This window comes from Ananas comosus, linkage group 8, assembly GCF_001540865.1.
Source record: "Ananas comosus cultivar F153 linkage group 8, ASM154086v1, whole genome shotgun sequence".
NCBI lineage: Eukaryota > Viridiplantae > Streptophyta > Magnoliopsida > Poales > Bromeliaceae > Ananas > Ananas comosus.
Window position 1 is genome coordinate 13,555,976 of NC_033628.1, and position 24,028 is coordinate 13,580,003.

A 24,028-nucleotide genomic window follows, 5' to 3' on the forward strand; every position below is an offset into this window, starting at 1 on the left:
TCGGGCCGGATCTATTTTACAATTTAGGCCCGTCCATTAGTTGGCCCATCTTGCTTTGCTTCAGTTGTGGGCTTAAGTGCAGTGCACAAATGGCCCGCAAAACGGGTCGGATTAACAGTTTCGGCCTACAATGGCCCATTTTGAATTTCCTCAGTTAGTTAGACCCTCCAAACGGGCCAACTAAACCCAATAATGGGTTGAGATCTCCCACCTCTCTTCCTTATCCGCGAGAGTGGCCCGGACTCGTAAACCACCGTTCTCGCCCCACTCGTTCGTCGTCCTCGACCGCGCTAGCCCTAAACCCTAACCCTAACTCTAACCCTCACGCGCCACGTCGTCTATGCTTGAGGTTAAATGCTCCATATTCCTGTTCCGTGGATTCGATTCTCCACGGCCTCACGGGAATTTTCGTAGGTGTATTTGATCTCCATTCGATTTCAATCCCATCTTTGGATCGTAATATCTGCATTTTGGCATCGAATATTTCTGTTTCTGTCCTAATTTTAAAGCTTACAGATCGGAATCATAAGTTTTCCTGATGCTGAAACTGTTGTACCGAGATCAATATGACCTTTTTTCACTGTTTTTACTCTTGTGTATGTATCAATTTATAGACTATAGTTGTACAAAGGCACTAGTTTTAGGTCTGTAATGGGCCTGATCGATGTAGAAATTCGTAAGCTATAGGTGGGCCTTTGACACTAGAAATATATCTCAACATTGAAGCCCCAAATCCGGATCATTTATGCTGCGGCAAACACTAAACAACATGCTGTTCTTGCCACAAGTAGGATTCTGTACCAAGCATGTGCTTGTGACTTGGAAGTGATTATTTGAATATTGATTATTAACATTGTTGTATTTTGTTACTAGTTTCCATATACATTAGATACTAATAATTACCTTGATTTTCAGATTTGTGAAGATTATTCATGCTCCTCTTCTTCTTCTTCTTCTTCTTCTTCTTCTTCTTTTTAGTTTTTGTTTTACATAAATATATAACAAATGTTGTTTTCCTTCCTACCTAGTCATAAAACATTATTCTCTTCGTGATTTATGATTTGTCATAATATATTTATCAATCTGTTTCTCTCAATCACCTTTTCTTACAATAACGACGTTAGATTCAAATCGTTTAAAACTGTTGTCTACTTGTTTGCTTTATGAAAGTATCCAACTTGTTGCTTTATTTGCATGGCTGCACACTGAACTCACTCGATCTGTCCTTTTCCAATCGGAGTTTGTTTGAGCCCAAGCCAATTATTATTCTAATCACTAAAGTTGTAATGTTTTTTTTTTTTGAGAAAAATGTAGCACGCTACCCACTTCATTCATTCAGGATGTGAACTAAACTATATGGGTGAGGCAACTCAGGCCTCGGGGGTGGCGAAAAAAAAAAACCGATAACATTTAAGTCTCTCCACAGTGCGCAGTTTCTCTCACAGACTCGTCAGTTGTTTAATCTTATAAATCCCAAACTTCCACTGTAACAGGCACCTTTGGGAAAAGGGGTGGATTCAGAAGCAGTTCTTTTTCACCAAGGTTAAAAATGGAAAGGTGGTAACTTTTCTTTTCTGCTTCTTCTGTTTATTCTAGTGACTAGCCTGATTAATTCTCCGGCGCTTACGTTTGGGCTGCTGATCCACTGTGGGTTTGATTTAGTCTATTTTCAATACTATGAGGATTTATGATCAATTGATGGTGAATTTCTATTCATTTTTTGTTTTTGAACATAATATGCAAGAATTTCAAATGTATGGAGTCAACGTCGACTATGTCTTTCGAAACTAGTCCCTGGACTTATTTTTTGGATTTGAGAACTGCAATAAAGTATCATCTGGTTTCAGAAGATTCTGCTGAAACTTAACCATCTCTACAACTTTTTTTTTTTGAGAAATATCTCTACAACTTTTTCGACAAAAGATTTTGTAACTTAGTTGGCATTATGCTATATGATGATGGGGTATTCAGTAAGTTTATTGACAAAAGGTGATAAATCTAACAGAATTGAGCTGTAATTGAACATGCTAGTTGGTGGGGGTTTAAATCCAAAAGGGCCCGGTTCATTGAATTTTTCATAGAAATGGCATAGTGTCTAGAAATTCTTGCCTTAATGTAGTGTGGGGATTGTATACATTGCAGCATTCATGCATGTGAAGCCCACTTGATGAGATAAGGACATGCACCAATCTTAGAATGCTTTTGTGAAAGCAGTGAATTAGGGAGATGTCATGGATGATGAGGTCAATCAGCACTTAGAATAGGGTCAGTTGCTGTTGTCCTGGATTTGATCTCTGTGCACTCTTGTGGCTTTTCCTCAAAGCTGTTCTCTTATTAGTGCATGGTCATGTTTCCTGTGTCTCTCTCTGTATACACCTCTCTATCTCTCTCTTCACTTGCATGGATTGCCTTGGCCAAATGCATCATTTGATCAGAGAAAAAGTGACCCTACCAGAGGATTTTTTCTTGGCTTGTGGTGTTTAGTGCTGTGGGGAGTCCACCATCCATACTAAGATTCTGCTATCGGCGGAAAAGAGAGGAGGGGAGGAGGGAAGATGTGCCAATTCTTTCCCTGTCATCCCAAGCTTTTCACTCTTGACACATCTCATCGAATCCGTCCGGTCGAGATCATGCGACCCTCGTGCGCGGGCCACTCATTTTGGTAGAGCTATTATATGATTGAGACTCCACACCATTTGTAGTGCGCACACCATAGTTTTTTCATGATGGAATTTTGCTTGCAATGAGTAGAGACTAGGGAAAGCTTTCAATTGAAGAAACTGAGTCAAAGTGACTCAAAGTCTCATTCAAAGTACTCGTGCTGATTGGTGATGTTCAAGTTAAATTNCATATAAGAAATGGAGCGGGAGGTGGGGGAACTCTTCCGCACCCGGATCCGCCCCGTTTGCATCCCTACTCACTTTCTTTTTTTTTTTTTTTTTTGTTTCTCAAGAAGCACCCAGTAGTATTTGACTATCCAGAGGTGCGGAATGTGTTTATAGAATTCGAAAGTAGATATTTTCAATTTAGAACTTTCAATTCTGCTACAAGAATAGGCTGCTGGATCAATTTTCATAAAAAAAGAAAGTTATTACTTTTATGAATAACCATTCTGTGTCGACACTATTGCAGAAACTCTAGTTATCCTAAAACTCTAGTAATAATGTTCTGTCATGGGTAATTCATAAACTACAGCTTTTACTTCTTTCGGTCCTCTGCTTGATGACGAACCTGCTAATCTTAATTCTTGTTTCATATAAATTCTGGCCCAATATTGAAAAAATCTCTGTAATGTAGGATGCTTTCTCCTAATTTAAGTTGACTCCGTGTTGACGAGATGTGGTCGGACTTGTCAACGCTTCCTACATGAAAGATTTGCGTGACTCAATAGTCCCCATCATTTGTCAAACGATTTGACTGAACCCTCCAGTGACATTGAAGGGTTGAAATTTTTGTGCCGCTTTTTGGGAAATATGTAACACATTTAACCTCCAATAATGCTTTTTTTTCATCGATATGACGTGATTTGAGTACACAGTGTGATGGAAAATTATTATCCTGTTGATATTGTCGTTTGCGAGTGGACATTCGAATCTTTACTGCTAATTTTTGCTTTAAAAATATGTTTACATCTCAGCTGTTTACTTTTCCACACACACACAAAAATAAGTTGCTCAATGCTTTTCACTTAATTTTGTCAACACGTGGGCCTTCACCTTTCGTATTACGTGGGCCTTCGCCCCGGCCCACTTCTTTAGCCCACTATTATAATGTGAGGGTTTGGGCCCATTTGGACTCCTCACACCATGGCGCGTTATACCGTACATAAAATTTGAGTTTGGATTTATTTTAAATTGATGAAAAATTTAAATTTGAATCTCCCGAACTTTGGAATGAAGTGATGATATGTTTATTGTGAGTGCTTTGGTTATTAAAGAGCTCGGTTGTTGAGTGAGTTCCCACAATCTCGCAGGAATATGGGCGAAAAGGCTCACCAATGAAGCTCCCCTTTAGAAGCAAAGGGGTCCCCTCCAATTCACCCTTCAATTCATTTAAGTCACGTGGAGGAGTCACGTGCCACGCCCCCCGAAGCTTATCATCATCATCCTAAACTCTTAATTGTAATCACTCACGAGGATGGAGTTTAAAAATAATAATAATAATAATAATAATAATAAGAGAGAGAGAGAGAGGGGGGGGGAGGGGGGGTCTCAGATTCCAAAAGCATTTAATTTCTTTTGGGTTACTCATGCTCTCCGAGGTGTGCCCCTAACTGAGTTTTTAACAACTGGACACAAGCCTCGGAGAGATTGATTGATTGATTTATTTATTTTGCAGGCCAATTTTTTTTCAAAAAAAAAAAAAAAAAAAANAACAATCACGAATCGCCAAAACGGTTAAAAATGTAAACAATTGTGACATCAGAAAACTAACTGAGCAAAAAAAAAAAAAAAAAAAATGTGAGTTTTTAAATTTTGATAAAGACATTGTTTTTAGAAATAAAAAGGGAGTTTTTTTTTTTTTTCTTTTCTTTTTCATTTTCAAAAAAAAAAACAAAGAGGGGCCTAGCTTGGTATTGTGCTTGGTAAAAATAATTCATTTCATACTTTGTATGTCTATACATTCATTTCAAATTTTTATATACGTATATGATGTAACGAACTATTTACCTATCTAGCCTCTTTATAAAAAAATATTCCCTATCTAGCCTTCTTTTGAAAAATATTCCCCATCTAACCTCATTTTCAAAGATTTGAGAAAAAAAGAAAAATTAATACCTTTAATATATATTAAGGGGTTAAGTGGGGGAGATTATCTTTTTCTCTCTCCTCTCCTATTTTCCGATATCCCTTCTCACTCTCTAATTTTTGCGTATAATTTATCTCATATCGATTTATTTCAAAATAGAAAATTTTTATATAGCGCATCAATCTTTTTATATTTTGATGGAAATATTATGCATGATTCGGAAGGAGTTGATTATAATGGTCCTGATCCAAAACTATTTGGATTTCTCGTACTTTAGGTTTTAATACATTAAAACATAAAATTTATAAGCCGAATGGGATCAAGATTATTTTGATATAAAAATTAATGGGAGAGGAGAGAGAAAAAGATAATCTCCCCCACTTAACCCCTTAATATATATTAAAGGAATTAATTTCTCTTTTTTTCTCTAATCTTTGAAGATGAGGCTAGATGGGGAATATTTTTCAAAAGGAGGCTAGATAGGGAATATTTTTTTGTAAAGAAGCTAGATAGGTAAATAGTTCTAAAATTAGATCACATAAATAAAAAAATCTATTCAATTAAGCATTTTGAAATTTTTACATTGGTACCGACCGTCCCTAGAGCAAGTGGCAAAGGGCTTGGTGGTTGGTACCCGAGATCCCTTCTCACTCTCTAATTTTTGCGTATAATTTATCTCATATCGATTTATTTCAAAATAGAAAATTTTTATATAGCGCATCAATCTTTTTATATTTTGATGGAAATATTATGCATGATTCGGAAGGAGTTGATTATAATGGTCCTGATCCAAAACTATTTGGATTTCTCGTACTTTAGGTTTTAATACATTAAAACATAAAATTTATAAGCCGAATGGGATCAAGATTATTTTGATATAAAAATTAATGGGAGAGGAGAGAGAAAAAGATAATCTCCCCCACTTAACCCCTTAATATATATTAAAGAAATTAATTTCTCTTTTTTTTTCTAATCTTTGAAGATGAGGCTAGATGGGGAATATTTTTCAAAAGGAGGTTAGATAGGGAATATTTTTTTGTAAAGAAGCTAGATAGGTAAATAGTTCTGATATAACATTCCAACAATTTATTACAAATAAAAGAATCATGAATCCTAATACTAATAAGTAAAAGATTGAACGTAAGCATATTGTGCCAATGATATTAGTTCAAAATTGTTAGTGTTAGCGGGTATGATCTTTACATCTGATAACACTATACTCTTTTGATTGATTTTTATTTTATTTTTTTCTACACTCAAAAACTTAAAACTATTTCTGTAACAAAAATCTTTATTTTTCCCTCAAAAAAAAAAAAAAGAAAAGAAAAAGTTTTGTGACTGCTTCTGTAATCTCTGGCAGAAATGCTTCTCTCCGCGAATTTCCAAATCCAAACACTGTCCTGTCTCTGGCTTGCATTGGTGACTTCACCATGCATGTCCTCTCTTTTATTATTTTAATTATTCAATTATTATGATTCCTTTCTCTTAAGAGTTCATTAGAGATAGGAGAGAGAGAGAGAGAGAGAGAGGTGCAATTATGGCCCCATTATAATACAAACCTAGGCTCATGGGAGCCTCACATTTAGCACTTGAACAGGTGATCAGAAAAAGAAAAAAAAAAAGAAAAAAGAGTGGGGGCACATGGAGGAAGATGCTTCTGATTCTCTCTCTCTCACAATGAGGACACAGAGCCCTCTCTCAGAGAATCCCACTTAGATGAGATGATGATGAGCTTTATTTGCTAAATGCCAAGTGGGATTTTTAAGGATCCGTTTCACCTCATCTCAATTCATGCATGAACATGGGAGGAGATGCCACTCCTGTGCCCATTAAATGCCCATGAGTTGTACATATAAAAAAATCCAAATTATAACTAACTCAAAAGTGTATAGGGTTCAAAAATGAATATAAAAAGAGCAATATATACCGTATGTACATCTTATTTCCTATTTATTGAAAGACTTCCTATTTTCAACTTATCTTATTATTTTTTTTATTTTATATTTAAAATATAAAAAAAAATTGTGAATTTTATTTTATATATATATATATATATATATATATATATATATATAAGTATTTACACTTGTATGTAGGTATACAAATAGTATTTTCCACATGGAAATTGAAAGCTTAGGAGCTTCATGGCCAAGTGGGTACTTTATTATAGGACTTTGTGGAATTATTAATGGGCAGTAAAATAAGATTATTTTCTGCAAAATTTGGCTTATCTAGGCCTTAACTAGCTAGGGATCATGATGACAACAGGAATTGATTTTAGGAGAGAGAGAGATTACATCATGTGGGCTTTATTTGTGTTTTTTTCGGGCGCGTAGACTCATCTCTCTTGATTAGGCTATCATTGCTCCATATATTGCTAAAAGGCTGTATATGTTATACTCCTAGCATATACGAAGGATAGATCAGTTACTATATAAGTAGAGCTGTTATGAGAATTATTAATATTTTTTCAATTAAAATTCACTTTTTATAATAGATATAAAAATTTCAAACTAAAAATTCTTTACTCTCTTCTCTCAAAGAAAAAAAAAAAAAAAATCTTTACTTCCGTGGCGGCAATGTAAATTTTAACTTCTAACCACGGAAAAAAAAAAAAAATTTGCTGCTACAGCTGTTTGCAGCTCAAAAAAAGCTTTGATTTTTTTTTTTTTGTAGAATACATCTTAGTTATCTTAGTATTCAATACAATTTTTATCTCCAAGGTTCTCAATGATCTGCTGGCGTAAAGCTGGTTCAATTTAAATTAGCGGAGTATAATACTTCACAGTTCTCAATTCTCATTATGGGCATATGCTGGCTTAGAAAAATCACTAAGAAAACTCAGTTGGTTTATTTTAAATAAACTACGCATTGTAATTTGGGGGAAGAGTAGGCCCCATTATTTTAATTTCGAACCCCATTACAGCTCAATCCTTCTTTTGTTTGACCCCTTTCATTAAAAGAAATAATAATAAAAAATTAAAATTGAGTAGTTTTCAAACTAAACCCACAAAACGACAACGACCTTTGACCCGAGGTTGCGTGAGAACCGTTGTTTAATCTCCCCGCGCCATTCTTTTTAACAGACCACATGTTAATTATATCAACGGAGTTTTTTTTTTTTTTTTTTTTTTTTTTTTTTTTTCTTCTAGAGAGAGATAAGTAGCCTGCTATTCATTTTATTTATTTATTTTTACAAATAAATTTAGTTAAAAATATAAATTAATTAGGATTTGAACTTAAAAGCTATAGTACCAACGACCAAATTCTTTATCACTTGCACTATGGATGGTTGGTATATCTACTTAGTTCTTGATCTTCCAAAAGAGACAAAATAGGATCTATCAAATTTGCATGTTTAGCCCGATGGAGTTTTTGTTAAAGTGTTCTTTGTACTTTATTACTTTTTCTTTTCTTTTATTTTTTTCTAATTAAAGCTTTTAGGGACGGTCAATCAGATGACTTCTAAAAACTTTTGACATCACGATAGCGGGTGCTAATTGGTTTGCATCCATGGCTTAAAACACTATCAAGCCATTAATGATACTTTAAAGTTTATACATAACGAGTACTCAAAGCATTTGCTATTATATATAAATTTCACATAAGAGCTTGCTACGGGGGAATCTGAATCCGACACGAAGCTATCTACTGCGTGCTCTTAGTAATTACAGACCGCGTGATCTATTCTGTATTGTGATTTGAGATATCTTCTATCTTTCATTCCATAATTTTCTGTTCTTTTTATTTAGCAAGCGATGAACGGCAGAAAGCGAGGCTTTAACTTTACTTATTATTAGTGCACATTCCTCTCGAGCCAAACTCTAAATCGTATATTTGCGAGATGGCACATGTACAGTGTTGTTTTTCTTATTGGAAATTGAATATTGCTACTCCAATTTGTACACACACAGAATTAATGCACACACTGCAAAATGCATAAACAAACTGAACTCTCCTACTTCAATTGAAATAGATCTCCATAAACTAAGGCTTGTGTCAGCCTCAGAATGTGCGCAATATTGATTTTATTGATCTACTTAATCTTTAATATTTAGTGGAGTACTCTACCATTATTGCAAACTCAGTTACTAGAATATGTTACCCTTTGTTGTCAAGATTCCCTACTTTAATACCATTATTTGGAGCAAATTTTTTTTTCCTGAAATAAACTTAATTTGCATCATAATATGCAGGGTTAAAATATATATATAGACACCTAGTTAAGCTACTTTAAAAGAGGTTAACATACTCGAAGTGATCGTTCGATTGATGCCCGCAAATCCCGTTGCTAATTCTAATCCAAATTTAAATCCAAGAAACTCCTCAGATCTCAAATGTATGATAATTAATTAGGCACCTTTCGCAAGTGCAAGAGTCAATAGAAACCCAACTTAATTAAGGAGTGATGAAGAAACCCTAATTAGCAACTTTAATTAGCTTGAAGGAGGTTAATTATTGTGAGCAACAGAGAAAATAGAACTTGTAGACTTCAAAACTACAATGTAAAGGAGTGTAGATCATAGGGATGATGAGAGTCAAACTCTTACAGGGTTGACTTGGTGGAGCTTAGTCAAACACTGGATTTCCCTAACAACTATATACCAAGTTAATTTAAATTTATGCACCACTGGAATAATAATATAGTCATGTTCCTATTGACTAGTGTGGACTTAATTTGTTGATTTATTTAATTATTATCTCATCCGTATTACTTAGTTGAGAGTGTTTATGTATAGCATGATGGATTCATACTCATCAAGCATGTTTCTCCAACTTGATGCATGGCTCAGATAAATATTCAACTGATTCAATGGCAATCATGTGCAAAAAGTCATGAAAAATATTTAAGTTGGCTTTTGTCACATATTTGGCGACCATTAATTAATTAAAGAGATGATCACTCAAACTTCATTATATATATATAGAGCTAAATATGTACGTGATACAATTAATTAATAAGTATTAATTGATTTTGATTTGTTCATGATCATCCCTTTATTTGTTCAGCATGTGGCTTTAAATTGATGAATAATATGTACATAACTCAGCTTGATCTAACAATTAGTACCCACAGTTATTAAAAGTTACAGTGCGTGATCAAAGTCTTTTTTTCTTTTTCTTTTTTTGCGCCCTTTAAATGAGGACATATATATATATATATTTTTTACAATGAAGTTAGGTAACGTACACAGTAATGCCAATTATCTAATAAGTTAATAGGATATAAGATAATTGCAAAAGGTTATTTTAATGCAAAGCATATCCTGTCAATGAATAATTTATGGTCTCGAAAATAAAATATTGCTAATAGATTCAAAGGAACTTTCCACGGAAAGTTACCTCTTCTTTTTTAAAAACCCTTTTTACGTCACTTTGAGCAAGTTGGTTGTATTATAAGTAGAAGAAAATTTCCTTTCCATCGCCTAACGGCATTTGTAATGACTCAAACGGCCCTCTAATGATACTAAAAGGGTCTTTTTGACCAACTAGAACTTCTGCAAAAATGCATGTTTAATATTTTTAAAAAAATGTCAAAGTTAAAATATTTCTTTTTGAGTGTGCTTAATTGGCTTTGTTGAATATTGTTTGATGAATAGATATTTGAATTGTGCTATAAGGATGATCAGTAAGTTAATACAACCCCAACACTTTTTTCTGTAGCGAAACTAGAAACACTAAATAAGGCCATCAATTAATGTTCTGAAAAATGCTTTGCTTACGAACAAATTTCACAACATTTTACAAACTCTACAATTTAATGATAGGCTTTCACTTTTGAAAATATAATCATGTTTACCTTCTCATGATTTACACTCCTCGGTCAAATAAATATCGCCACGTATACTAGTTATAAGGTGTTGTAAAATTTGTTTTTAAGTACAGCATTACTCTAGTGTTTTGGACTCTTTAACTCGTATTTTTGTTTCTGACTAGTGCAACATTTCTAGACTCTTGTGTATACGAGACGTATTACTAATATACGATTACGCGCCAGCAATCGAGGAATGAACTGAATCGCAAGCATCTTCTAAAACAAAGTACTATATATGTTGTCCAGAAGATGGATATGATATAGGAAATGCGCCCCCCAAAAAAAAAATCTTAACACTGTGAAGCGTGCAAATGACTTGTTTAATAGGAGGGAGATATATGTAAATGCAAAAGAATTTTGTTCAAAATTAATTAACATGTCGGCCCAGTGACGTGATGCTATGGAGAGAAGATATATTACGTATATTTGGATCGCAGCAAAAAAATCTATGTGCCCTGTTATCTAAGTTGCTTAACTGGATGGAATTTGTGTAGGTAATTTGATTTAGACGGTTGCATGTCATAAACGAGCTCAGCAATTTAATTTTAAAAAATATGTTCGTGATTCTTCCTTGCTATTTAATATTTAATTTCCTTCTCCTTAAGAGGTTCGGCAATGCTTAAATTAACAATATCCAGCACCATCTTAGCGTGGATCAGAATAATAATCTATAATTTATACATGTATATTCATCCAAAATGTGTATATTTTATTGATACATGTACTAAACGGTGCCTTACAAGATTAAAGTTCAATACATTACTTTCTCAAGAAAAAGAAAAAAGTTCAATAACTTAGCTCCAGGGAGATTACATGACGCAGAAGTTTTTCCTTTTTTTAACACTGTTTGGAGATATTATTATTGCAAATCTTTAGCTCCAAGAATGATAATTCTAGATATAAAAACATGGAGTAAGTTAACTTTTTTTTTTTTTTTTTGCCCATAACATCAAACACAGTTCAATTCGTTGGTTAATTATTAAAACTCGTTTGAAAAAAGTGTACTTTATCGCGCTCATTTTCTACATCGAGCCATATTTTTAACACTCCTCAACCAAATCTCAAATAAAAAAGATATTATTAGACAAGAGAGGGGTCCAAACAAGCATATTAAAAAATATTAAATCTCCATATAAAATAAAAGCATCCATTTATTGCTAAATGTTTGATCTCTTCGAACTATATATGTACGTACCTATAAAACTAATAAATAGAGTATATCACAATATTCTTTATAAATTTACAATTTTAATTACACGCCAAAAACTAAAAATAAAAGAGAAGAGGAAAAAAAAAACAAATAATAATAATAATAATAAAGAAAAGAAAATCCCACGCTTTCAAAGCCGAGAAATGCGGCTATTTGCCGCCTCTTCACTTTCCTTCACACATTATCAATAAACAAAAAGCGCTTCTCGAGAGGTCATGTTCTTAAAAAAGTAGGACACACAAAAGATGGGAATTTTTCCCTTCTCAAAGAAAACCCATCGAGTATGAATACAAAAGCAAAAGGCTAATCTAATCCCCTCCCCCCACCACAAAAAGAAACACACGACTCATAAGTCATAACCCAACGGTGTAGATTTGGGCCATGCCATGTTAAATCCACCCTCTCTTTTCATACACTGCTACTTTCTTGTGTATCTAAAATTTTTTTTTATTGATCCACCATCCAGCGCAGCTGACTAAAAACTTTATTATTAATATTTTAAATTTTAAATTCAAAATTTAATTATTTTGCATTTCTAATTTTGTTCATTTTTTGAAAAAAAAAATTTAAGAGAATAATATGCTATTTTTCTCTCTCAATAAAAAAAATCTCTTCTTTAATTGTTATAGTATATTGCTTTTAGGAACTACCTTTTTCGCCCGTTAAATATGTCATCAATGCTAGAAATTCCAACACTCAAGTCATTCTCTGGACTAGTACTCTCATCTTTAAATTTATATTACAAATTTACTGTTTTTTTATATAGATCTAATGAGCAGGTAAATACACATCATAATCTCCCCTATATATAAATCAAAACCCCAGTTTAAAATTCTTGATCAAGAGATCAGACGCTTGTCTTCGTACGATGGCCACCCAGTATGATTCCTTATGGGTTATTCTATATATACAGCAAAACATCTTAAACTTAAATATACAAAAAAAAAAAGTTTTTTTTTTTAGAATAAATATAACATTTCTTTTCTTTTTTTCTTTTGTGTGTGAAGAAAAGAATAATCTCTGTGTGTGTGCTTGTATATATATGTTAATTTGTTGAGCACTTACCATATACAGGGCCTTTTTTAGTCTCTCTCTCTCTCTTTGTCGCGTATGGTTAGAGTTCTCTCCCATGACAAAGTCAGCGTTTCTCCCATATAAAATAAAGTCATATCCATCTCTCCTCTCTCTCTCTCTCTCTCTCTCTCTCTCTCTCTCTCTCTCTCTCTCATTTGTTTTCTTGTTGGGGAGAACTATAAACTCCTCCAATTTCATTATTAGAGAAACTATAGCCTCCTCCATTAATTTGATCTCTCCCTCTCGGGGACAAACCCATCTCTAATCCCCACTCCATATACTTACTTACATCCTCCATGCATGGCTCTTATATTCCCCCTTCGGTGCAACACCCAACAACAGATTCAGTAAGCAGAAGCAGCAGAAGCATCGATCTTCCTAAACACACATACATATATACATATATATATATATATATATATATATATATCCCAATTACACCAGCTCATCCACTTCTATATTCATAGATCGATCTGCAGTTGTAAGTAACAAATCGAGATCATGTGCGACTACTTTTGGGAGCGGATGGAGAAGGAGCAGGGAGGAGACCTGGCCGACATCGTTCGAGCCGGCGGGCGCGGCGTGATCGGCTCCGACATCCCGATGCCCGACATCGCGGCCGCCTGGCAGCACCTCCCTTCTTCTTCCGACCCGACCGCCTTCCCAGCGCCCGTCTCCGACGACTTCGGCAACCCCTTCATCAACTCCCGCGACCCGCTGTTCGACGGATTCGCGGATTCCATGGCCGGCGGCCGGCAACTGGCGGGCGAGGTCGCGCTGACAGTCGGGGAGGAATTGAAGCAGCAGCAGCAGCAGCCGCCATGCAATAATAATAGTAATAGTAATAGTAATAACAGCAGCAGCAGTAGTAGTATCTTTTCGCGGGTGGTTCAGATCTCGCCGCCGAGGCCGATCAAGCCGTCTCCGGTGATGGCTGAGGTGGATGCCATGGCCGGAGTTCAGATCTCGTCGCCGCGGAACCCCGGGATCAAGAGAAGGTTTGGTGATACAATTAATCTCAATTTAAAGTTGATCAACTCTTTCTTCAATTAATGATCTTCTCGAACCATATATACTCAAAGGGCTTTTAGTTAGATCTTCTCTCTCTCTCTCTCTCTCTCTCTCTCTTTTTGTTACCCTATATTTATTTATTTATTTTAATTTCCAGCTTTGGTTTCAAGTTTGAGCTAGTGATATATATGCAGAGGAGAACCCTAGAGAAATTGTAGGATGTGGGTATTGATGGAAACGAAAGGAAAGGACTTTAGGCTAGATAGCCTCGATCTCTAAATTGAAGTTAATTAGAGCCCCATGAAATTCTTATAAAGAAATTAGGTATAAGATCACTCTCTTAATTTGTATGGATCAGCCACAAACATATATGGTTTTCAAGCAGTCAAAAACCCTAGCCGAGAAGCTATCAAAAGCTATGATCAGAGAACTACGTATCGATGCGCACCGAATTAAGAAATTTAATTAAGATTACTCTTTTTCACTTTGTAGTTCTCCCAAATTTTAGCTAACCAAAGTGCTCGAGCTCTTCCAATTCTCTTTTATAAGAAGGCCACGATCATTCTTTACTTATGAGCTTTCACTCCTTGGTTGAAACTTGCAAATTAAGAACTCATAATCTCTCTCTCTCTCTCTCTCTCTCTCTCTCTCTCTCTCTCTCTCTCTCTCTCTATATATATATATATATATATATATGTATATATATCCCTCTCTCTCTCTCTTTCTCTCTTATTTCTCTCTAAGCTTCATCATGCATGTCCATCTCACATTTGAGTGGAAATGTGACAAAGTTGGAAGGGGAACTAACCAGTTTTCGTATTGTACTATGGCTGTAGAAAAAGCCAGGCAAAGAAGGTGGTGTGCATTCCAGCGCCTGCAGCAGCAGCAGGAGGGGGAGGTGGTGGGAGGCCTGGTGGGGAGGTGGTTCCTTCTGACCTATGGGCCTGGAGAAAATATGGACAAAAGCCAATCAAAGGCTCTCCCTACCCAAGGTAACTAAACATCTCTATACTCTCTCTCTCTCTCTCTCTAGATCTCTCTCTCTCTCTCTAGATCTCTCTCTTCAGATATCACATGCTCAATCCCCCATAGATTCCTCCTTATTTGATGGTTCTATGAATTAATAGTCACTCTCTCTCTCCCTCCCCCATATTCTCTTGCTAAGCACATGAGTAGCTCATGCTGAAGTCAAAGGAAAGAATAGAATATGACTGTGAGAATCAGATGCAAGGAGTAACAACATGTTTTGCTTTGCTCATCTTATTACTCTCTTAGTTGATTATTAACCTTTTATATATATGTGACTAGAGGGGAAAAAAAAAAGGGAAAAAAAAGTTTCTCTTGTTCTCAGCAGTACGTGTACAATGTGCCAACTTTTGACGATCAATATTCCTTCTAGTAGCAATTCTCTTCTTTCAATATCTAAAGCTAAATTACTTTTTTTTATATGTATAGTAATTTATTTACTACAAAAGGTAGGAGGACTAGATTCATATTTTGTCACAGTAGCTAATCACTTCACTAGAAAACTTCCCTATTTCGCTTCAATTTGCTTTTTGTTGTTCTTAGCATATTCAACAAATTGAGAAGCACGTGCTGTAAAAGTTCTCAAGCATGTATAGATTTGATATCTGGTGTTTGATGCATAAACAACAATTGTCATATTTGGAACAGATTTCTACTTGTGAACATGACAAAGAGTGTCTACTAATTAATTAAGTAAAATAATGAATCCGATTCGTAAAGTTCACAATATCCATATAATTAATTAGCATTCAATACTGATATGCATGAAATTTAACTGAATCCACTAATTAAATTGTCATGTCCTCTAATGAAGGTGCTTTTTTTTTTTTACTTCTCTAATTAATCATCCGAAAAATTGCACACGATTTAGGGGCTATTACAGATGCAGCAGTTCGAAAGGATGCTCGGCGCGGAAACAAGTCGAGCGGAGCCGGACGGACCCCAACATGCTAGTCGTCACCTACACATCTGAGCACAACCACCCGTGGCCGACCCAACGCAATGCCCTAGCCGGCTCGACCCGATCCCAGCCCTTGAAGAACAGCTCTTCTGCTTCAAAAAGCTCTTTGCAAAGTCAAAAGGCACAACAAATAACAACCGTAAAGGAAGAACCAATGAATAAAGAGACGGCAAGTGTTAAGAACATTAGTCCTATAGTTAAAGAAGAGGCTCATGAGATGGAGAAGGCCATGGATGTGGCTGATCAGGATAGTGAACTACACCACCAATTGTTTCACCAAAGTTACAAGCCTATGATCCCAGAATCGGGCCAGCCCGACGACTTCTTCGCGGATTTGGCTGAGCTCGAGTCCGACCCGATGAGCCTCATCTTCTCGAAAGAGCTCATGGAGACTAAAGGGGATGAGGAGAGGGGAGACGAGGCGTTGGACGATGCGTTCAACATGTTCGAATGGGAAGGGGACTCATTTGGAGAAGCAAAGAAAGGTTTATAGCGAGACCTTGTAACATGATCACAAGCCTCAACAGCATGCAGTGAACGTTTTATGTTTGTTGTGTTTGTTGTGTGAGAGTGCAATCTTGTTCAGGGTCTAGTGATAAACCTTTTTTCCAGGTTACTAAGTACAAGTTTGAATATTTTGGAGTGGAGGGGTCTTCTTTTTTCCTTTTCTTTTTTCTCCTTTTTTTCTTTTTAAATTTTTCTTGGTTTCGACCGAGTGGTCTATAGAATTAATAGAGGCACAAAAAAGGTAGGGAATGTTGGTGAATTGGGAGCAGGGTTGTGGACCAGGCCTACATATCCTTGAAATATTGGAGTATAAGTTAATTAGAAATTAGAGAGCTTTAATTTGAAGTAGCTAGTAGAAAATTAAAGCTTTCAACAGGTAGGAGAATTACATGTGTTAATTAAGAATGTGATGAAAAGAGCGATCAAAAGATAGTTCAGAATTAGATAGTGCATATATATATTTTTACATGGAGAACCAAGAATATCTTCTCTTAATTGAACCACTAATACACTCAAAAAAGAAAAAGAGATGGGAAAAAAAAAAGGAACTCAAACCTTAAAAAGATCTAGCTAGCTAACTAAAACTTACCAAAAGAAACATATTCTAATAGTTTTTTTCTAAAAAGAAGAATCAAAACGATGATAAATAAGATGTGTTTAATGTTAACATCAAATAAAAGCGGCAGATAAAACTTCCATAACAATTTCTTTTCATTTCTTTTTCTCTTCGGCCCCCCCCTCCCCCCCCCCTCGTCCCTCCCCCCCCTTTTTTTTTTTTTGAGAAGAAGAATATATGCCACAAAGGATGGAGAATGGCTAATTTGGATTCCATGCATAAAATGTCTAAATCATGCATACATGTAAGATAAGTGAAATGAATTCCACTATCAATCATTTGAAATGAAAAGGAATATATATATATATATATATATATATATATGTATGTGCGCGCGCGCGCGATGACACATTAATTGGCACCTCACATATATGATTCATCAAGTCACGTTAATGGATAATAATAGCTTCCAAATCTCTCTTTAAATGATCATCTCTCTTTTTTTGATGGGAAATATAAACCATCATGAACTATATATGTGATGGAACCTCTCATATATATATATATATATATATATATATACATATATATATAGAGAGAGAGAGAGAGAGTTGAGTTAGAATACTATCGGTAGTAAACGAGCCGTTTTACTACCGATTTGTTTTCGATAATAGAGCTTCCAAATTGACGATCGGTTCCGTTAAATATGATCTAAACCATTTAAACTACATAGAAATCAAATTTCACGCACTTTCGATATTGTTCTTTTATCCATCAAGTGAACAGAAAAATGAATGGTTGAAAATGAATATTCTTTAAAAAATGATGATAGGAGTCTTGTAATCAAGATCAAGAGTATAAATCTTGTTTTAAATAGTTCAAAGAATTTTCTAACAAAAATTCAATTGATTTGGATATCTTTACGCCGTTAAACGAGAAAACGCCTCTCATCGACCATTAAAATTATAAATTTTGAAACTCTTTGATCATTAGGTAAATGATGTTGAAAAGATTTGAAATTTGATTTCTAAACACTTCAAGTGGTATAGATCATGTTCAACGCAGCCGATCGTCAATTTGGAAACTCTATCATCGAAAACAAATAGGTGGTAAAACGGCTCATTTACTACTGATAGTATTCTAGCAAAACTCTCTCTCTCTCTCTCTCTCTCTCTCTCTCTCTCTCTCTCTATATATATATATATATATATATATATATATATATATATATGATTTTATCAAGTCAATTCAATGGATCATTATAGCTAGCTTCGAAATCTCTCTTCAAATGATCATCTCTCTTTTTTTCTGATGGGAAGAATATAAACGATCATGAACTATGCCTACAGTTTGAGCATTACTTTACCCATTATCTTGCAAGAAAATTTGCGGTGATCCATTTGTGAAATTAATTTACATACTCCAAGTAGTGGACTTCAAAATTCTAATGCATCACTCTGGTGATTTTTTTTCTATTATTTCCCGATTCCAGAGGCCTAGCTAGTTGCCTAAGTTTTCATTGCCTAGTCCATTTGCCTAATGAAAACGAACTTCAAAAAAAAAAGAAAAAAAAAGAAAAGGAAAGAAGAGAAAAGAAAGTATGGTTCTTTTTCCTTAGAAATGTTCAATCATTCATGACATAATTAAAAAGGAACATATGACACTCAGATTGACAGTTGTGCACAGGGAATATTATACTAAGCACTAGCTCTCATCAAACATGTTTTGCTGGCCGGTTTGTTTTAGTAGATGTGGGACATAGCTTAGATAGGGATGTTAACGGGTTGACGGGTTGGATAAGCTAGCTATTTGGCTCCGAAACTGAGATTTGGAGTTAAGATCAACAAGGGCTTTATATCTATTTGAATTTTTTGTTTTTTGGGAGGAGAAAAAAAGAAAAGAAGAAAGAGCATGTCTAGCTTAACCGGCACAATGATCGGTTGGGGTGGCGATGCGCAATGTTCGGTCCAGATTTAGTTTTGGATCAAGGTGGAATCGATTGTCGTTTTCGTGAGATAGGTAGGGGATGAATAATATAACTTGTGATACTCCTTTTTAAATTTGGATCAAGGGCTAATGATATATCATTGATACAGTCAAAGAAAGGACTAAATGATCATCCAATAGTAAGAATCTTTAGTGGAATTGATTGTATTAAAGAACGCAATCTCACTTACTGATAGTTGTTGACGGGTCGGTTGGTACATTTGGCTTCATATGCCAACAGGTACTAAGTACTATATATTGATTAGTTAAATACCAAATACAAGCACTAAGATATAGCCACGAGCTAAACGACAAACAAATTAAGTTTTACCACAGCAGTTTGATTTAATCTAAGTGCACCTTATCATCTTAGCACATGGTTATGACTTGGCTAATGTGGTCACCTTCTAAGATAGCTGAAATTTTAATACTACTTAAATCTATTATATTTATTAAAATTTTAAATTTAGTAATAACAAGCACCAGTGGTCTAGTGGTAGAATAGTACCCTGCCACGGTACAGACCCGGGTTCGATTCCCGGCTGGTGCATTTCATTTTTACTTCTTTTTTAGAAATTTTTGGCTTCTTGCATTTTCAAGTATCTCTTTGTTCCATTGAATCTAATGTATTCATTACTATATATTTATTATACTACCAATTGCTATCTTATACCATATTAGTCATCTTATTCTTTCTGAAATTAGTTATATTAAATAGTTATATTTAATTCTCTATTTGAACAATGATGTTACAATAGATCATTACAAAATAAGGTGAGGGGACAGAGTATACAATGCCCAGGAACCTAGATGAACACATTACTAGATGGTCCCACAAATGTTTTCGCATGGGGTAAGAAATATTTTACCGTTATCATAAACCTTTGTTTACCAGAGAAACAGCAATGTACAGGCCAATATGTCCACTCATGTATTGCAGGAGAGAATCTTACATTGACAAAGAGAGAACAATTTTACAACATAGGAGTGGATAGAAGGGGAAGGGGACCTGTCACACAATGCTCTATAATGCACCACCAGTAAGGAAAAAGATGTACGAAGCCTTAAATCTGCTACAAGGGAGTGAGTTTGAGAAGCTCTAGGCATCACTAAAGAGCGCGTAAGTGACCTCACATTAGCAGGAGCAAACCAAATTATATTCACATTGCGCTCACCTCTATAAAACTCTGAGCAGGATCTTTTTTACTCACTTCTATAAGCCCCAGTTTGTTCCTTACCTCTTGCACCCCGCCCCACTCTCCAATCATTGCACACAAATTCGATTTCAATATATAACTCCCTTTATGGTCGGGCTCCAATTCAATTATGTAATCTATCACTTTTCTCGCCAACCCAATGTTCCCTTGGTCTCTACAAGCTACAAGCAACATTCGCCAGATCACCGCATCTGGCTTAACCGGCATGGCCATCACAAACTCAAAAGCTTCATCTAAAAGCTGCACTCGGCATAGCAAATCGACCATGCTCCCATAATGTTCCATCCAAGGTACCATACCATACTCTTCTACCATTGAGTAAAAACACTGCCTCCCTTCCGACACTAACCCGGAGTGACTACATGCATTTATTATGGCGAGAAAGAGGATCTCATCTGGCCTAAATCCTTCTCTCTGCATTTGAACGAATCGAATAAGGGCAGCCACGCCATGACCGTGCATTGCTAACCCTTGTATCACTGTAGCCCACGATATCATGGTCCTTTCCTTCATACGGTCGAATATTTTGCACGACTTCTCTAAGTTCCCACATTCACAGTGCATGTGAATGAGAGCATTGGCTATGCGAGGATTGTCCTGTAAACAATTCTTCTCAACGCACTTTTCTATCCATTCAGCTAATTCGGATGTACACAACTTCGCGCACATAGAGATAACTGCTAATAAGGTAACTTCATCGACCCTCACTTCTTCCACCTGCATCTTTTTGAATAAAGAAAGCGCTCCTTGGGGGCAGTCATTCTCACAATAAGCATTAATCATGCAAGTCCAGGAAACCATACTTCTAATACCCATACCATGGAACGCCTTCTGTGCACTGGGTAAGCACCGGCACTTAGCATACATTTCGATCAATGCATTACAAATGTACGTGTCGAATTTTGAAATGTTTCTCACTGCATAGCCATGAACTTCTTTTCCATGATCTAAAGCCTTCAATTGTGCGCAAGCGGACAAAATGCTTGTGACGGTCACTTCATTAGGTCTCACATCCTCATTCATTATAGCCCTTATAGCCCCTAATGCTTCTCCGGGACTACTTCTCTGTGAATACGTAGAAACGAGAGCATTCCAAACAACAACATCTCTTTGGGGAATTTCATCGAACAGTTGCCGAGCACACGCAAGGTCACCAAACAAACCATAAACCCTTAAAAACGCGGTTTTTACTACAAGATCGGATTCAAAACCCAATTTGATCACATGGGTATGCGCCTGTTTCGCCGCAAAGAGCCCCTGTTGCAAACGGGCACAAGCTTTGATTACAAAGAGAATGACACCATGATCGACACTAAGTACACCTCTTCTGCTATTATACTCGTCAATTACTAAACAAGGAGAGTTCTCTTCTAAATGGATTCTTAGGGTGTTCTTCCACTCGCGTGTATGCACCTCCCTGTTGATCTCTATGGAGAGCTCATTAGGGCGAAAGAGGTTTCCGGGTATTTGGCCAAGTGTCGTGGGCATGTGAGAAATGGTATTGGAGGGGAAACGGAGAGCTCTCATGGCTAGGGTTTTGAAGAAGAAGAGAAGCTTCGTACGTAGAAGATGCAACAGAGGAAATTGTAAACGAGTTACAAGAATTCATAAAACGCCCAACATTAATCCAAAAATGGAGGGAAAAAAAAGGGCGGGTGGAGAGATTATTAGTGCTTGGACCTGGTTCACCGTTTCAGTCCTAAACCATTTACTGTACGTTTAATCTCAACCGCTCGTTTATCTACAGGACACACGGAAAGCCCAACCTTCCAATATGGGCCGGGTCCATTCGTAAACCTACTGGAATTTGTCTTATAGACCCGGCCCGGCCCATGAACGGTTAATATTGTAGTAGTGGTGGTGCTATATAGGATTTATTCTAAACTAATTTTATTGTGTGATAATAAAAATAATGTTTTTTTTTTAAAAAAAAATGTTGTACTTATATGATATGTGAAAACTATTTATTGAGTATTATTATTTTCGTTTGAAATAACTTTTGAGGAAAAGGCTTTCTAAGTTGACGAGAGGATCTGTTGGTGGATCAAACGCCAATGCAATTGGTGCATAGCCCAAATAAACAAATTACAAGCATTAACAAAGTACTAATTAAGATCGTAGTTAGCCTAAACATTATAGTACTAACTTGAGATTTTACATAACTAGTTTACAATTAATTTAGAAATTAATTAACATGAGATGCAAGGATATTAATGCAGCGACTTTTTTTTTTTTTAAAAGAGAAATGTAGCATACTATCCGTCTGTTTATTTTTTTAAAAAATAAATTTAATTGAAAATATAAATCAATTAGGATTCGAGAGAAAATTTGATTTGGTTAATACAAATTAATTAGAATTCGAACTTGAAATCTGGAATACCAACCATCAAGTCATTTGTCATTTGTATTATGGACTGTCGGTAATGTAGCCACTTTTCAAGTGAAGTCCAAAAGAGAGTTAAGAAGTCAATACACTTACTTTTCAGGACAAATTTTATGGGCGCTGCATGTGCAGCAGCGCCCATCCGCACCCTTCCTTCCCCCTCTCTTTCTCTCTTTTCCTAAAAACCGAGCCCACCATTTTTTTTTTTTTTTTTGAAGGTGCTGATGGGCGCCACTACACACGCGGCGCCCATCCGGGCACCGTGCCCAAACAAATTGTTTGGGCACGATGCCTGTAAAATTTTTGTCCTACTTTTCACGTGGTGAAATCATACTTCATACCTACTACTTCAATTAATGGAATTTAACAACTATTCTAATGCCATTATGAGATTCTTTGAGTAATAAGTTGCAACTCTTTTGCAGTAATTTTTGAGCAAGTTATCAACCGTCACTAGAGCAAGTGGTAAAGGACTTGATGGTTGGTACTCAAGATCCAAGTTCGAATCCTAGTTGATTCATATTTCTAGTTAAATTTATTTCTAAATGAAATAAACGAAGTGGATAGCGTGCTACCTATCTCAAAAAAAAAAAAAAAGAAGTAATTTTTGAGCAAGTTACACTTTTACCAATCAAAATAGTGCCACTGATCATTAAAAAAAGTGCTATATGTACACTCTATATTGGAGCTTATGGTGTATATATCTTACACTTTTTGGATTCAACAATTTATTATTATTTTTTTATTTTTTATTTTTAATATTTAAAAAAAATACTTCTATTAAATATAAATACTAAAATTATCACTTTCTGGTGACCTAATTTTTAAAAAATTAACGATTATTTGAGTAAAAAAAAAATCTTAAATTCGAATTCCGTCAGGCACCTACCATTATTTATTCTTTGAAAATAATTTGTGACATATTATAGGTGAGTTAATTCTATTAGTTTAAAAATTATGGTGTAATTTACATCTATAGAATTTGTGTACATCTCACATTGCTTTGCTAGGGACAGGCTGGAACTTAACATGACTCACTTGTTTTTTATACCATGTGGACGAATCTCCTCCTTTTATTATTATCCGATTGCTAATTTCTCACCAGTATCTCTCTTTTTAAGAAAAAAAAAGAAGAAGAAAGAAGCTGTTGATTCCCCAGCTTGTCGTTGCAATTAAGTTTAGCCAACTAATTAACTACGACCCGTCTACTGAGAGACCTTTATTAATGGTGCATGTGGCTGTTCCATTTTTAATTATCAAATTAGCTATGCCTATGCATGAATTCCACATCGTTTTAGTTTATATTGTTTTTTAATTTTGAATATATATCTGCATTTTTTTAAACTATTATACGAGGGGTTAAGTTTTTAGAATTTTATGGAGAATGTGAAGTATTACTGTTAACAGTATCTTTATTCGCCACAAACCAAGGTATTAGCTACTGATAGAAATCCACATAGTTTATTTCTTATTTTGGTCGGTTTGTGAAATAATTTTTTTAGTTTAAGGCATAAAAAAGTTAGTACTTCGACA

At 35.4% G+C, this 24,028-nt stretch overlaps 2 protein-coding genes, 1 long non-coding RNA gene and 1 other non-coding gene across 7 annotated transcripts; 3 read left to right on the forward strand and 1 right to left on the reverse strand.

Moving 5' to 3' along the window:
• LOC109713803 lies at positions 116–1,849 on the forward strand. 2 transcript variants are annotated; one of them, XR_002217171.1, is made up of 2 exons: positions 116–414; positions 1,305–1,849. It is a non-coding gene; the product is annotated as an uncharacterized LOC109713803 (long non-coding RNA). The 2 variants fall into 2 exon arrangements; XR_002217172.1 differs by having other exon boundaries at positions 121–410.
• Positions 12,971–16,845, forward strand: LOC109713842 (probable WRKY transcription factor 35). 3 transcript variants are annotated; one of them, XM_020238077.1, is made up of 4 exons: positions 12,971–13,195; positions 13,328–13,846; positions 14,696–14,851; positions 15,757–16,845. In XM_020238077.1, exons 2-4 carry the CDS (start codon positions 13,350–13,352, stop codon positions 16,337–16,339), a joined length of 1,236 nt encoding a protein of 411 aa, XP_020093666.1. In that variant the 5' UTR covers positions 12,971–13,195; positions 13,328–13,349; the 3' UTR covers positions 16,340–16,845. The 3 variants fall into 3 exon arrangements, with proteins under 3 accessions (XP_020093666.1, XP_020093665.1, XP_020093664.1); XM_020238076.1 differs by having other exon boundaries at positions 13,316–13,846; positions 15,757–16,844; XM_020238075.1 differs by having other exon boundaries at positions 12,971–13,846; positions 15,757–16,844.
• On the forward strand, positions 19,375–19,445 carry TRNAG-GCC. Its single transcript has one exon. It is a non-coding gene; the product is annotated as a tRNA-Gly (tRNA).
• Positions 19,733–21,803, reverse strand: LOC109713780 (pentatricopeptide repeat-containing protein At4g14820-like). Its single transcript, XM_020237971.1, has one exon. The coding sequence runs from the start codon at positions 21,637–21,639 to the stop codon at positions 20,056–20,058; it is 1,584 nt and encodes a 527-aa protein (XP_020093560.1). The 5' UTR covers positions 21,640–21,803; the 3' UTR covers positions 19,733–20,055.